The sequence below is a fragment of the Atractosteus spatula genome, chromosome 9 (assembly GCF_055471065.1).
Source record: "Atractosteus spatula isolate fAtrSpa1 chromosome 9, fAtrSpa1.hap1, whole genome shotgun sequence".
In the NCBI taxonomy this organism is placed as follows: domain Eukaryota; kingdom Metazoa; phylum Chordata; class Actinopteri; order Semionotiformes; family Lepisosteidae; genus Atractosteus; species Atractosteus spatula.
Window position 1 is genome coordinate 52,235,832 of NC_142714.1, and position 15,520 is coordinate 52,251,351.

Below are 15,520 nucleotides of genomic sequence, written 5' to 3' on the forward strand. Positions count from 1 at the left end.
TGTTGCGGAAATAGGTATTTTGTACACATTCAAGTATCTCAAGCATTTGATCTCAGTATAAATAAAAATTAGACGCCAATTCACAAATTCCCATATGCAGTATAGGGGAAAAGTACCAGATCTCGTATGGGTACTATTTTGGATTATATAAAAAAAAACAAGAAAAAGCGAACTGTGATCGAAAACACTCTACTGATACGAATTTGATAATAAGAGAGAGGTTATCTTGATTTACTGTTGCCGATAAAACATTGGGTGCTGAATTTTAAAACCTTTTTCTCTCGGACTCTTCAGAAGAACCCGGGTCTTTACCGCCACCTTATGGCAGCGAATGGAACGAAGGACAAGAGAACATTTAACCGTCAGGATTTCACAAAGCTTTATTTGTAAAAGCAGGTACAAAAGACAAGTACAAGTAGTAGATGGGCACTCCAGTGTAAACTTGAATTAAAACACATTTCTTTCACTACGTGTCAACTCATTGTGTCGATAGTGACCCAGAGAAGCTTTTAGAACAGCCAGTGACCATGACGTTCAGTGGACACCTGGGACAGGAGACATGTGGGAGCCAGGAGCCGTCCAGCCACGCAGCTGAATGAGATCCTGTGATCAATTAGCTACTCCAAACCAAACAAGCCCCCTCTTGTTTGTCACCTATCTACGTTTCTCAATTACATGGAAACTTCTGTCAAGTGTTGTGCAGCAGTCCAGAGATTGTCCTCTGGGACCAGACTGTAACGAAACCGCCTCGTCTTTTCACCCTTACCTGCAGAACAGGAAGAGGTAAACGGAGACAGCTGCACATGAGCAACACCTCCACAGGCAGACTAGCTTCACTCACTCGGACCTTTTTGATAAAAAAACACAAATGTGTGCATTTGGAAACATTAGACCTCACGTCCAGCTATGACACACAAAAGGCATACTGCGATACTGACACAACCCCAGTGAAAACTGGTTTGAATACTTGCGTATGATGTCATCACAAAAACGTATTTGAACTGATTATATTTCTAATGGGCATGTTAAACGTATGTACCTTGACCCTGCACCTCACACCGCGTTTCCCAGAGCAGGCAGTGAGCGGACAGAGGACTTTACCACAGCTGACCTGACTGGACTCATCCACATCTAACACTGCTGAGCTCACACCTGTAAAACAACGATCAGTCGCAGTCACAGCCTGACACTGAGCTCTGCACTCACTGCTCAGGAATACCTGACAGACTGGTCAAGAAACTCAAAGGCAGACAATTGTTTAATTGTGGTTGCAGGTCTGGTATGCGGAAAGTGGTACTTGGTTTCAGGGTTTTCCCTTCTACACCTAGATATTTCCAGTGGATTTGTTCAAACTCTTATACTTGTACACATTTTATGTATCAAATGCGTTCTGCTCTACCAAATAAATAGAGAATGGCCCTAACAGCATTCTGATCCAGCCTGTGCCACCGGTTCCACTGCAGGGTCACAGACGTCCTTGGAAATGCCAGATCACTAAACCAACAGCAGATGCTGCAACCCAGCATGAATTTGGTTAGAGTGGTTTGTGTCCGCCAATCACTACCAGTCAACCCCTATGTGCTACCTGGATTGACATTATCCAGGTTTGCTGTTGCCTTCAGGTCTGCATCATATACATGCACCAACAGGCTGTGCCTTTTTGTCAGATCACTTACATCAGCCATCTTTCTCTCTGCACTGAACATGAAAAGAAGGCCAGGTTTGCTACTGCATTACAGCCTTGGTTTATACAAGATATTGGGCTTTTTTTCCCAAATAGGATGAGTCATATACAGTACCATTCTGTAACGACTTGGCAGGTGAATGCTTACTACAGCCTTCCCGAGGAGCTGTGTGTCATTTCAGCCAGTCTGTCAAAATCTACATCGCAGCCTGTTCAGTTGTGAAAATAGTATTCTGAGCAACAGCAAAATTGACATTCTGAATAGGTTTGTTTTTAGAGTATGCCTTTGTCTGTAATTGGCTTCAGTGCAGAGATCCTGACATTTTCAAGCCAGACCTCTGGGATACAGCTCCTGGAAATACCCCTCAGTGACAATGTCTCGTTTTGTCAGGGATTTGTCAGTCCTTGGAAAGAGTCCTGGTCACCTGGACAGCTGCTAGTGAAACAGTGGATCTCGTAAAGGTTGCGTCTCCCACTCACTGTGGGAATTTGGCACCAAACTGCTTATGAATCCTGAAATGAAAAGGGTCCCCCAATATAGTATTTCAATATTGATGTTTGAGGCTATTATTGAGAAATTGGTAGAACACCTTCTTTGGTCTCCAGAGGTCAACAGGCTGTGAGAATCAAAAATGAAAAAAGAAAAACATTACAAGGCAAAGTAACACATTGTTTTCACCTGAGTTACCTAAATATAGAATCGTGATTAAGGTTTTGCCTACATGACAGTTCCAAACAAGCCAGAGCAAAAAAGTGATTCCAATCAAAAAAAATTTTTGCATTTTTTTAAAACATGCAGGCAGCGCTTCCTGCTAGACGTCCTGGTTCGCCGTCAGGTTGCCAGCCCCTCGCGGCTCCAGCAAAGACGCGCCGGTGAGTGAGCTGCGCTCCTCGCACCGTCACCAGCCGCCCCGGAGCGAGGAGCACACAGAAGGCCTCCGCAGCTTCCCGCTGAGACCAGGCTTGACACGAGTCTGTCCCACCAGCAGGGGGAGCTCACGCTGCGTCCATGATGGCGTCGTCGGTGATGTCCGTTTCACGGGCACACGGCTCGCAGGGAAGGTCAGGGGCTGCTGGCGACGGGGGCGGAAGGGCCCGGGGCCCCTCTCGGCAGCGTGGGGCGCGGCGGCGGCAGCAAACGCACCTCAGGCAGTCGGCCACGTTGTGCGTGAAGAGCTTGCGGCAGGGGTGGCAGTACTGGTAGAAGACGAGCATGAAGAGGATGGCCAGGCTGTAGCAGACGACCAGCTGCACCACCAGCAGTGGGGCGCATATGTACTCATAGAAGTCAGTCTTGAAGAAGTACCAGAGGACGATGAGGATGGTGTTCTCCGCAAATCGCACCACGTAGTAGACGGCCAGGCGGCCCCAGCTCTGCGACTTGTCGATGAGGTCCCTGTCGGCCAGGTCCAGCTGCACGGCTGACCAGCAGAACATGTTGATGCAGGCGTAGAGGAAGGTGACCAGGAACAGCACCACGGTGGTGCCCACTTTGCTGAAGTTCTTCTCCACGTTCTCCGGCAGCGCCGCCCTCCTCGCCCAGAACTCCACCCAGGGCAGGAAGAAGAGGAAGAGGAGGTTGGCCAGCCCCACAGGCACGACCCAGATAGGCAGCGCCGTGCTGAAGAGCACCAGCACTGTCACGCGAGTGGCGATCTCCAAGCCGCGCCACAGCACCATGCAGGCGTAGGCCGGCAGCCGCAGCCTAAACTTGTAGTCGTCGTAGTTGATCTGGATGGCCAGGGTGCTGCAGACCAGGGCGCCGTAGGTGATGGAGAGCAGCGCGATGGCCATGAGGACGACTGAAAGAGAGCAGAAAGGCAGGCGTGTCAGACGTCAGAGCTGTGCGAGTACACACCCCGCGTGCGTGCTGGGGGCAGGGGGCAGGGAGGCTGGCCTGACCTCTGGTGGTGGGCGTCAGTCCTTTCTCCTGGATGGTGGCGTACAGCTGCAGGGTGAGCTGGGGGGCGGAGCCCAGGAAGGCCTGGATGACGGTGGTGCGCTTGAAAGCGTTGCGGTGCGTTGCCAGCTTGCGCTCCGAGTGCCCGATCTCCCACTCCGTGGGGGTGCCCTGGCCGTGTTTCAGCCGGATCTTCCTGGAGATGGTGACGTAGGGCTCCTCCTCCTTTCCAGACCGGAAGTACACGATCAGGGCCTCAACGCACCTGCGACACACAACAGGCTGACCACACGAGCAGCACACATCGCGCCCACACTGCCTGGCTTGCTGCCTGTCGGACACACAATACGCATATAAGGAATCCTGGAAAAGGACAAAGTCCTGTTCTAATGACATGGGGACTACTGAACTTCATGGGTGAAATACTGTCAACAAGTGTCAAGTTAATATTTCACCCCTTGTACAGAATCCACAGGTGAAGGTGTACCAGCAGTGGTCAGTGGTCAGTGGTCAGTGGTCAGTGGTATGGGCCATGGCACAGTTTCAGACTTGTGTGCCAATAATACCACTGTCATCTGACCTCAAACCAGACACAGGCATTACCAGATCTTGATGAGATCTTGACACTGCATGAGGTCAAAGGAGAGTAAGTCACAATGGCGAGCAGCAGTCAGAGCAGGCTCAGACTTTACTGACAGCTGGTCCTACATTTTAAACCCCCTTTCTATGTCTCTGGATGTAGATGAAAAAGGTACCATCTGACGAAGGTTTGGAATCGGCCGATTTATTCTTCTTTCTTTTCACAAAGCTCCTGTGCCAAAGAAATGCTGACCCATGATAAACCAGGATAGCTCCCATGTTAAGACATTTATATTCATGTTGCCACAAGAGGGCACACATGTTCTTCACACTCTACAAGCACAACAGCAAGACACCCAAAAACACACCAACAGATAGTATCAGGAAGATTATGCATAGAATAAATGAAAACGGTTAGTTAACAACCGTATCATTTTATGCAAAATGCGTATACTACTAGAATAAGGTTTATTTGGGACTAATATCTCATTTTCATCTACAATGCAGTGATTTTTTAAAAATCTGATCTGGGTATGAGTTACTGACATGAAATAGCTCCTCATTCACAAAAAGCCTTATAAACAACAGTCACTGGTATTGAGACAGACAAACCATAAACCTGCTGTACATTCCTCGTGAAATCAATATCGTAGAATTCCTCTTGATGCGGTCAGGGTGAAAGGTTCTTGAATTAATGAGAATTCCAGAATGAACCTCTGAAACCTCTAACTTCTACAAGAAGACACTGGACGTGGAGGATCTGTGTGATCTCTGTTTCCCTTTGTTTTGTGGTATTTTTTAGAGTCCAAATTCAATTCTGTGTTGAGACACGCAAAACAACAATGCAAAACAGCGGCACCCTTCAGCAGACAGAAGCAGCCTGTGAGAAACCCACCCCTGCCCTGGTCACGAGGCCCTCTGAGTACAGCAGCACTAATCCGTCCTCCCCTGCTCCGCGCAGAGGAAACATGTGCAGGGGTATTTATAGAGCAGTCTGTGTATTTTCAGCCGCTACAGCCTGGGAGAGGAAAGCTACAATGGCAGGCTTAATTTAACCTCATCCAGAAGACAGAACATCGCTTTCTTCTCTCTGTGAAACAGCAAGCAAACCCTTCCCACTTTCAAGTGTTAATGGCAATAGGCCAGTGGTGTCAACCGGAAACGCCTTGCGTTAGTTTGACATCGAACCTCATCAGAGCTGTCTGATCACAGGCTCTGTACAGCTGCCTGCCTGCTCACTGTGTGGGACTGGGAAAACTGCAAGAGCCTGTTGGTTTCAAGGAGGGCTGGCAGCAGATCCAGCCTAAACTGGAACCTGCCTTCACCTCTGGAGAAACGAACCCGTAACTGACCCAGGATGGAAATTTACTGTATCGCACTGAAAGAGACAAGGGAGTTCACTTTCAAAATGCAGAGCATGACACTTCAGTTTGATCAACAGATGAGTCAGTTCAAGAGCAGATAAAAGGAAAGCAGACGGAAAAACCACCCTTATCTGTAACTGTTTCCTTCTCTTTACACATCTGAAGGAAAGCATTTCCAATTTGCCTGGTAGAGCCGGTTGTGTTTACACCACAGGTCAGATATAATTAAACACAGTAGTAATAAACCTTATCAGTATAGGCTCCACCATATGAAATCAGACTGCTGTGGCTACTTAGAACAAACCCGAGCTCTACTGAAAAGATCCATGCAGCCTTGGCACTGGAATCAGAGGAGACAGACATCTGCTCTTCCTCTGCCCGGGCAGATTCTTGTAATTGCAAACTTCTATTCTGCCCTGCCTGCTTAAGAACTACATACAACTGTTGTTTCTGTTCATTTTGTACTGTATTTCCCATTACAAAAACCTATACTCTGCCAAACCCCCAATTGAGTAAGAATGATGTATATCCACGTTTTCTCCCAAGCAACTACTGATGCAGAACACTGGGGAAAGCATGATGTCTGTCCACCTCGCTATTTAAAAAAAAATTGCAGTGTTATTTTTTTGTTGCCTGTTGCATCATGGGAGAACTGTTCCAACAGCAGCACTGGGGGCAGTGAAGACCCAACAGTTTTTTCAGCTGCGTCTGCCTTCCTGGATTTCAAAGGAACCTCACTGGAGGCCTCAGCCTTGTGCTGCCTTTGTCCGCCTGCACAGCTCTCGCGATCCTGACATCTTTCGCTTGGTCTGCCGTCGAAGACTTGTAGAACTGGGGTTGGGGGCTGGGCAGGCTCATTATAGGGCAGACCTGCATTCACCACGTCAACGCTAAAGGGTACATGTGGCCTTCCAAGAGCAGAAGCACAGCTGCCTGCTGTCCCCACCCAGCTATGTTGGACAATAGCAGCAGCACAATGAATCTTTTTGCCATTGGATCGTGGTCCCATCGCATCAAGACTCAAGAAACTTGTGGGGGCTGGTGTCCAACAGCTCCCCCCTGGACTGGTGACCTCCAGCACTTTCACCAAGCTCTCAGGTAGCCACCCGGTGATGAGGAGAGCAGGGTTCTGAATTCCAGAGGCTTCTAGTCTGGAACTGGCAGGAAGTTACTATACCATGTGGACGAGGCAGGAGAGCCATGGAGTGGACGCATGTGTGACTGAGCAGCCCTCTTCCTGCTCTTCCAGCTGTGCCCAGCCCCTCCAAGTGGAGGAAAAGGTGCCCTAAACACAGTATGTCCCCCATTTTTCCCAACAGGATGATCGCAGGCAGTGGGATCACCTTCACTGTGGTCGAGATCAAGGGATCCATACAATTCCATCGGGACCGTCACGGCAAGCCCTGACAGGAAACGCCCAAGGCAGTGGAATCGTGGCCATGAAAGCTCAGGAAATAGGAGGCTGATGTCACTGGTGGTGTCCTTTTTCACGGAGGACAGACAGCAAGAGGAGCACAGACTCACAGAGACGGGTCTGCCATCAAGAGCAAATCCACAAACCAGCCCCACACCTTTCCTGTCAGGAACAACGAGCGCCTTCCGCTTTTCCACCCAGAACCGGCTGGGAGCCGGTTCCCCACATTCCGCACTGCAGATGCCCCACTTGCCGACAGCGGAATCAAGCAGGAATTCTGAGCAGCCCCCGGACGAGCCCTCTCGGGAACTCCAAAGAGATACAGATCGCATCAACCACCTCGGACCTTCGAAAGAATCCAGCCAGCAGCACCGGCGGTCTCAGTGCTCCAGGCACTCTGCTCGGCGGCCTGTGCCCCGTGGGAAGACTGTGCTGGGTACAAGCCTGCTTACGTCCTCGTTATCCCAAATGACAAAATTGGATCAGGAGTTGGCAGTGCGTGATCCGGTATCGCCTGGATTTTGTTTTGATTTCAGGCCCTTCCGTTTCTGAAACCACAGATTCACACTTGACATGTTTCTCATTTTCCTGAACCGGCTGGTCGGGCACTCCTGATCAGACAACGGGTTTGAGGAGAGTCTCAGGGTTCTTCCTCACACCTCAACAAGGGGGACGACAGAGGACAGATTTTCACAGTTACAATACAATAAAAGCTGTCTATTTACATATCCTGTCAATAAAAACCCTACCCTGCCATATATAAAACAGGTTTTACCAGAGAATTCTCTGTCTTTGCATGTACATGTTGTAGCTAGAGAGGAGGAACATTGAGAAATGGTGGTACAGTGTCATGTTTGAAACAGCCTGACTCCAGTAGTGTGTGAGAGCTGTTATACAAAGACTTGGCCACAGTACAAACACTAAAGCACCATTCAACACAGGGCAGGTGTAAAGGATTTGGTGAAGCGTGCAGAAATACAGTAAACCATGACACAGACTTCAGGAAGCCACATTGTTTTATCTTAAAGGGTTCATACACACCAAAAGATATAATATTAAATAGAGTATGTTTACTTCCTAAATGATTTACATCAAGGAAAGCTAATGTAACAAGCCTTTTACAGTCCATCTGGTGATACAACAGATCGGTCCTCCGTGGTTGTTTTTATGGTAATGAATATTTTTCTAAATGGCTGTATAGCTGGATGGATTACGTCTTTGTTGAAGTTTACATTCTATAACACAGCTTGGTCCTTTCAGAAAGAGCAAGTGTGTTTTGTGTTTGGATGTACCAGACGCACGTTTAAAACATTGTAACATTTGTAACATTTTAAAAATGTGAAAATCATATTACGGAACAATAAGAACTGTAGCAACAAGAAGTCGAGGTTCCAGGTATGAAGAACTGTGATGTCTTCTGTTTACCCCACGCCTGCTCTCTCAAGACATAATACCTGGAAGACTGGCTCACTTCAGCTCCGAGGTTTTCCTGAAACTTCACGTTAAGAACTTCGGTATCAGCGCAGTGAAGTGCATGGCCTGCTGGGAGTGCGAGCTTCAGATATCTTGCTAGAAAGCCAGCGAAACACAAACATAAGCAACCACTGTGATTAAGGTGCTGTGCCATGATATCAGACATCAGAAACAAACAAGCCCAGAGCTAGACTTCCCCCTCCCTTTTCTCAAATCTTTTTTTGATCCAAAATTAAAGCCAACTGAATTTTATTTCACAGCTGTCTGCTCTGACAGGCACAAAAGCAGTGTGCCAAAGACAGAAAACCCATCCCTGGTGCACACCCTGCAGTCCTCTGCCTGGAGAATGTCTGCCCTGGGCTGCATACTAGGTCTGAACCACACGTTAGCCCAGTTTCAGATTATTTCTTTAAAATACTTCATTCACCATGTTAACCATGTTCACCCACTTCACCGACAATATTCCAAGCCTATAAATCAATCATTTCAACAGCTTTTTCCTTCAGATGTTATTTGAAGTCAATTCTTGCATTTCTGTTTTTCCCCTTCGCTGCAGGGTTATCAAGAGCAATTCATGCTTTATAACCTGCAATAAGAGAAGTACAACATCACCGCACAGCTCTAGTCAGATTATCCAATAACAGACTGACATATTTTTACAAAGCACATCTCCACAATCTTTAATATCACCCAGATTTTAAAAGAAATGTCCCAAACACAGCTGTGTTAAAGGCTAGGGTCTGTCTTCTCACTTCAGCAAGAGGCTGTAACCTGGAAACAAATCCCTTTCAATTCCAGTGGGTCACTCCTGGGACTGAAGATAGTGTCACCACCAATTTGACTATCACTGACATGCTGTTAAACCCTACTCTCGCTCCAGTGCAAAAGATATATACATTTCCAGGTGTAACACTGTGGACAATGAGCCTGTTCTTTGATTAGCTCTAATTTTAACGGTGCTGTATCCTGCTCTGGAGAGTGCAGGAAGAGCTAACAGACACAGGTTTATGCGTTCAAGGTCCATTTCCTTATAGTAACTGTTCATCCTAGACCTCTGCGTCTAAAACACTGGTAAATTCCTCCATCTATCGTTTTGAGTGTTCTGCGTTTATTTTACAAGGATATGCTTCATTTTAAAATCCAATGCAAATTAACAAGTCATTGCGTCTTCATTAGATCCAATTTAGCAAGATATATTCGCAGTCCTCTGGATGTGAGGTGTTTTTTATCGTTATTAGTTATTACGATTCTAAATACTGCATTGGCGATCACTGCAAACAACACGCATTTCCACTCTGTCGAAAATAATTGTCGGGACATCTCGATCAACAGCTGAATCGAAAAATAAACGCACAACAACAAACATGTTGCAATTCGTAAACTGCCGGGCAGAAGATGCAAATTATACAGACTCTGCGCTTAGTCATCAGCCTCGCCTGTAAGCTCTGCTTGAGAGACTGCCGTGGCTGAGTTGTTACGAGAATAGCAGCCGCCTTGTTTCGTAATTAGTGGAGTTTTATTATAATTAACTAGGAGACGGAATCGGCAATGGTCAAGGTACGTCACGTGACAAAAACCCCAAACACCGAAAAAATCGCTACACTGTTGCCACCGATTTCCTACAAACTGAATGACTGCAGTACATTATAGGGACCGGCAGGCAGTGCAGAGACAATGTAATCCACCAAAACCCCGGCAAGTCAAATTTAGTTCAAAGTATTCTCACACGCTTGCGCCCCGCCTCCACACTGCCTACTTCATCCAGGACAAATACCTCGGTGTAAACAGAGAGAGATGGAGAACTAACCTGATCACACGAAGCTGAAAACGGCCCCGGGCCGTCGCAATGGAGTGGAGAGACGCATTTACATTCCCTTTGCAGATCTGAGCACATTTCTCGGTGTGCCTGAGGCATGATCCGACGTTGCAGTGGAAGGGGCGGCTCACAACAACATCTTAGAAGCAGGCTGACCAATACTGCCCAATCTTTGACGCAAGAAACGACTCCTAATAATACTTCATAGGTCTAAATATAGTCATTGCGAAACCTAAGGCGTCCTGTCCACAAAAAAAAAAGTGATTTAAAATACTGTGGTCTCCTACGAAAAGAAGATCTTGTCTTTGTTGTCCCGGGTGTTGGTAAAGGGGCAGGCGGGGGCCCGGCGCCCTGCGTGACATTCCTGACTCCCAGCAGAGTTATTGAGACGCAAATGAGGTGCTGCAGGGGAACTGTGGGGGAGCGGGTGCTTGAAGTTTCGGGTCACCTTTCTCCACTGGCCGCCGGGGTTGCGCTGGCAAGCCCAGCGGAAAGACGGATGCAAGAGCTGGCCGAGAACAGGCGTGCTCACGACCCGACAGCGCGATGACGTGCTGGGGCGGGGGGCGAGACTGCCCGAGGCTTTTGCACGCGTGGGGCCCCTGTGATCTGTAGGGGACGCATCAGGCATCACATGCTGCGGCCGGGGGTGTCTTCCTCCAGCCTTCTCGGAGAAGGCGTGTGTGTTGCGCTCTCCCCGGCTCTGCGGTCACTGTCACTTACTGGCGAAACCCGAATGGCTGATGCGACTCAGAGGCCCACCTCCTGGAAAGGGTTTCATCTGCCCTGAGCCGACATGACATGTCTATAAGGGAAACCCCAACTGCCCGCGGCAGTGGACCAAAACAGACAAATTTATAGTGCTGAGGAGCGCTACGTGTTTCACTGGTATCAGGACAGACAACTGACGCCAAGGAAGCGGGTGGAATTGCTTATTCCCAGCGGGTCTCTCACAGGAGAGCTGACACGGAGCGGTGGCCTTCTCAAGTGTTTACTCTGTGGTAGACGTGGTCTCACAAATACACATAAGGGAAGTGTGATATGTGGGCTCCTTCTGCTGCACCTGGTGTTTCACAAACAGATTCAACGGGCTTTCACACAGTAAACACGGATTGCGGCTGTAGTGTGGTGTGTTATACTGCGCCACAATCTGACAGTTTCTTGCGTTTTCAGATTCTGATCATTTGTAACACCAGAACAAGTTCTATTTGACCCTCATGCAAAGCTTGAAAATATATCTTTCAAACCACGATTGTTATTTTCTGATCGAGTAAATAATAAAATCAGTGATCAGAATTAACGTGGCAATCTGACAATCTTCTCTTCCCAGTTCTACCGAACAGACCTGGGTCTGCCACAGCGCGGAGTGTTGTGGTTCTAGTCTTTGAAACCCATTTCGTTATGCTTCAAAAATATATTTGAATCACTCACAGTTTCACTGACTAAAACCTAAACTCACGCACACAGTGTTAAAAACGTTTCATCTGTTGGATAAATACCAATACGAAAACGTTATGGTTCTCTCCATTTTAAAGGAGAACACGTGTCTAAACAGTTTCTCTAAAACATTTAAATGGGATTCATGATTCTTCTTATTTCAGCACAGAGGCTGACAATGTTTACCCCTCAGCAGTAAAGCTGTGACCATATAAAGTACAAGCTGCTGGGCTCTGCCACTGACCTGATGACGGGTCCCATCTGCAGGATGTGCATAAAGAGGACCAGCGGCCGGTCTCTGCCCAGGTCCCGGTGTATGAAGGTGAGGGCCAGCTGGACCAGCACAGCCGGCACCAGCATGAAGGTGATGGTAAAGGCCATCCAGAAGCGGTCCCCGCTCCGGTCGTAGATGCTGCAGAGCACGGCGGCGGTGATGAACTCGGCGCAGTACAGCGCGGTGGCCAGGACCACGCTGTAGGGGGGCTGCGGCCTGCTGCTGTCCGGCTCGAACCCGAGCCCCGCCTCGCTCTGCTCAGGGGAGGGAGGCCGGTGGTTCTGGTCCAGAATTTCTGTTTCGGCACCTTCGCACATGTTAGTCATCCCCCCTCTGTCAGGCCACACTCACAGCAAAAGAGACGGCAAAAAAAAAGTTGTTCGGTTTTGTTTCTGCTGTTGTTGTTATTACGCGTACTCAATTCTGAAGCACCCTAGGGACGGCCTTTTGTTATGTTCTCCTGCACGCCCCGAACAACCTCTCCGTGTCTTGCGATAACACAGTTACATCCACTCCCGCTCACCTCGCGTTGCACGGAGGAGCATGGTGGCTGCCCAGATGACGAGACAGATCGCAGGCGGCAAGCAGCCTCTGCAGCCCTCGGCCAGCGTGACAGCTGCCGACACTAACAGATCCTGCTTCGCCAGCAATGCTTTGAAGCACGGCCTTGCCGTGCGCCTCCGCCCTTTTATTTACCAAAATAATGTCGTCGCTCTTTCTCCCTCCAGGCATAAATAAAACGGAAACTGGCGAGGAGTCTCTCACCGCACCACCCGTCGGTCCTGTATTCCTGATCGCTCAGCACGGCGCATCTTGAATCTGCTGCTGTTCGATAGTGACGGGCAAGGCGCCCCGACTCGGCGGTTCCAAACACGAAGGCGGTCGACTGATTAATCCTTCAACAACTGCTTCGTCGCCGGAGCCCCTCGGCAAACTTGTGCAAGGGACGAGGCGACGCTGATCGCACCAAGCAGGTGTGACTGCTCCTCGCCCTGTCAATGCGGGCTCCCTCTGGGTCCTAGACACCCCCGGGTTTCGACTGAAGAAGAGCAGGGAGCGCGATGCAAAGCAGAAATGTTCAAATATTCAAAAAAGTGTGCGATACTCCAGCCGAATGTCTGTTTATGATACACATCCTGTGACATATCCCAGCATAGGTAAGATTAAGCACCAACCTAAATTAGGGTAATCTAAGTAAGAAGAAATATTTATTGTAGAAATTCCCCACAAATATGTAAGAGCAGTGAGTATGAGTAACCACTCAGCACAGCTCGAGTCTCCATGGTCCGGACTGCAAATGCTGTCGACTCAACCTAATGGAGAGAGACACAGTCAGCCTGTGAAGCTTTAGGAAAGAGAAGCGCTCGGAGTCGTATAGTAAAGTTAAAAAAAACAACTGTTGTTTTGTTGTGAAGAACACTGCAAACAACAACAACAACAACAACAACATTTTAACTCTCACGTGCAGAAACAATTTTATTAAACGCAACGTGAATCGGACGAAATGCAGCGGGTCTCCACTGGGAGCACAGCGCGGCCGGAGCGCTCTGGCCTCGGCGTGCTCGGGCAGCCCAGCCGGCGCTAGGACACAGCCTGCGCGCACGGCCGCTGGCTGGCGGCTGTAGACTGGAGACGTGCCCGGGCTCAGGCTTGGCGTGTTTGCTGCGGGAGCTGTGAGCAAACACGGAGACCGTCCCTCTGGGCGACAGACCTACTCCCTTACCCCCATACACACAGCAGCACTATAACTGTATGCTGTCACAGTGTTTTCAGCAGCCGATAAAGTCTCAGGGAAGATAAGCACCCGGGTCGGGAGCAAAAAGGACCGAGATTAAAAGAACGTTTTACAGAAGTACACACAGGCCCTTGGTACGTCTTGTGCAAGATATTATGCAAGCCTTGTTCATAAGCTACTTTCTTTTTTTTTCGTTTTGTTTTGCTCCGTGTCTTTCAATTGTTTTGCATGATTTTGGTTGGGAGCTGGTTGCCAGTCAGCGACTGAGGCTGGTGTGTACACGTCACCCTGCTGTATGTCTCAGAGAGACTGGGGGCGGCCCGGCTGTCAGTGAGGCTTCTCCTGGTGTCAGAGCGCACATGTTTGCACCAGTACTCCGCCGAGCGATACCACACCGATCAAGGCCGTGAGATGTGTGTGCTTTCTCCTCTGATCACACCCTTCCTCAAGCCAGCGCAGTCCACATTCCTTCTCTGACGAGCACATTTTGTTTTCAAGCAGAAAAACAACCCGAAAGAAAAATGACACTTCGTGCTTCAAAGGCTAATACGCTGTGTGATGCCTATGGGAATTTTCGCCAGCCGCTGGTATTCGCATGATTTCATGTATAATCGTAATTATTTTTCTTTTGGAAGGTCATGCTTTCCCCCTAGGGTGGAATTTGCACGCTCTGCTGCGTTCCAGGGGTCAAATAAAGATCTCCCCAGTTTTCTGTGTTCGCCTCGATCAGCCCATCAGTTTAGCAAAGGATTGGCTCAGCTGGAGACGAGCGAGATAGCTCTGCAATGCTGATCCACTTAGCCAGCACTGTCCACATTCCTCACAGTGTTGTGGTACAGTACGTTTTTGAAGTCAGCGGAGACAGATACAATTTCAAACCAACGGCGAACAATGACTGGTTGTGAACCAGGCGCACAAATCCGTTGATTTTTCAGAGTATTTTGTAAAGCAGGGTGTGTGTTCGCGTTGTCACACTGACGGCTCGTTGGGTGGGGGGTATTCCAATTGCTTTAAAGAGGCCGGTATGGAATCGGTAATTAGCTCGGTGCTGCAAGGACTGCAGTGGTGTCGCGGTTCTCGTTGGAAAGCCCCTGTGATCGTAACAGTTGCCCATTGCTTTGAAGTTTAAGCACAAGGTGAGGTCAGGGTGCACCTTCTTCCAGCGCGGTACAGCACAACGAGTTGCTTTCCGAAACCGGTGCGATTCTGGGGGGGGGGGGGGGGGCGTGTATCTCGGAGGGTCCCAGTCGCAGAAGGGGGCACCTGTATTCGCTCGGGAGACTCTGCCGCCGATTTGCCCTTATAAAGCAGCCGTGCAGCAGCGTTTCAGACAGACCCTTTTCTGGGGCTTCGGTGGCAACATTCCAGCGGCCTGACTCACCGCACACAGAGGCGAGGCGAGGCGAGGCCCTTGAAACAACCAGCACTTTTCACAAACATTACAGGCGTTTGACCGAGGCAACCCGGCGTCTGCGCCGCAGCTGCGGTTATCGTACCTGCTGGCGTAATTATTCCGCCAGTGGAGACATTTACTCTCATTTCTCTCCTCCCTTCTCCACTTGAACGACTTCCTGCGAATTTTACCTATCTGTCTGCGTTGAACTCATCACATCTGTTTATTTGTTTTTGCCTGGAACGATATCTAAGCGTAGCCGAAGGGAACGGCATTAATCGACCTGCGCCTTGTTGTGAGGGGTTCAATTACACTCGATTTAATCTCGATTTAAACATGGAAAATACAGATATCATCGGGTATCTTGTTTTTCCACAATTTTAGAAGCGTCTCCACACACTCTGAAGTTCTGGTTCTCACCTTCAACGTCCTGCTATTATGTCCCACAATG

At 48.9% G+C, this 15,520-nt stretch overlaps 1 protein-coding gene across 2 annotated transcripts; it reads right to left on the bottom strand.

Moving 5' to 3' along the window:
* Nucleotides 1-354: 354 nt before the first annotated feature.
* On the bottom strand, nt 355-12,901 carry xkrx (XK related X-linked). 2 transcript variants are annotated; one of them, XM_088925456.1, is made up of 3 exons: nt 11,912-12,901; nt 3,587-3,849; nt 355-3,486 (listed from the first exon to the last, which is right to left on the bottom strand). In XM_088925456.1, exons 1-3 carry the CDS (start codon nt 12,265-12,267, stop codon nt 2,681-2,683), a joined length of 1,425 nt encoding a protein of 474 aa, XP_088781582.1. In that variant the 5' UTR covers nt 12,268-12,901; the 3' UTR covers nt 355-2,680. The 2 variants fall into 2 exon arrangements, with proteins under 2 accessions (XP_088781582.1, XP_088781583.1); XM_088925457.1 differs by lacking the exon at nt 11,912-12,901 and adding an exon at nt 10,222-11,764 and having other exon boundaries at nt 3,587-8,510.
* Between the last annotated feature and the right edge of the window lie 2,619 nt (nt 12,902-15,520).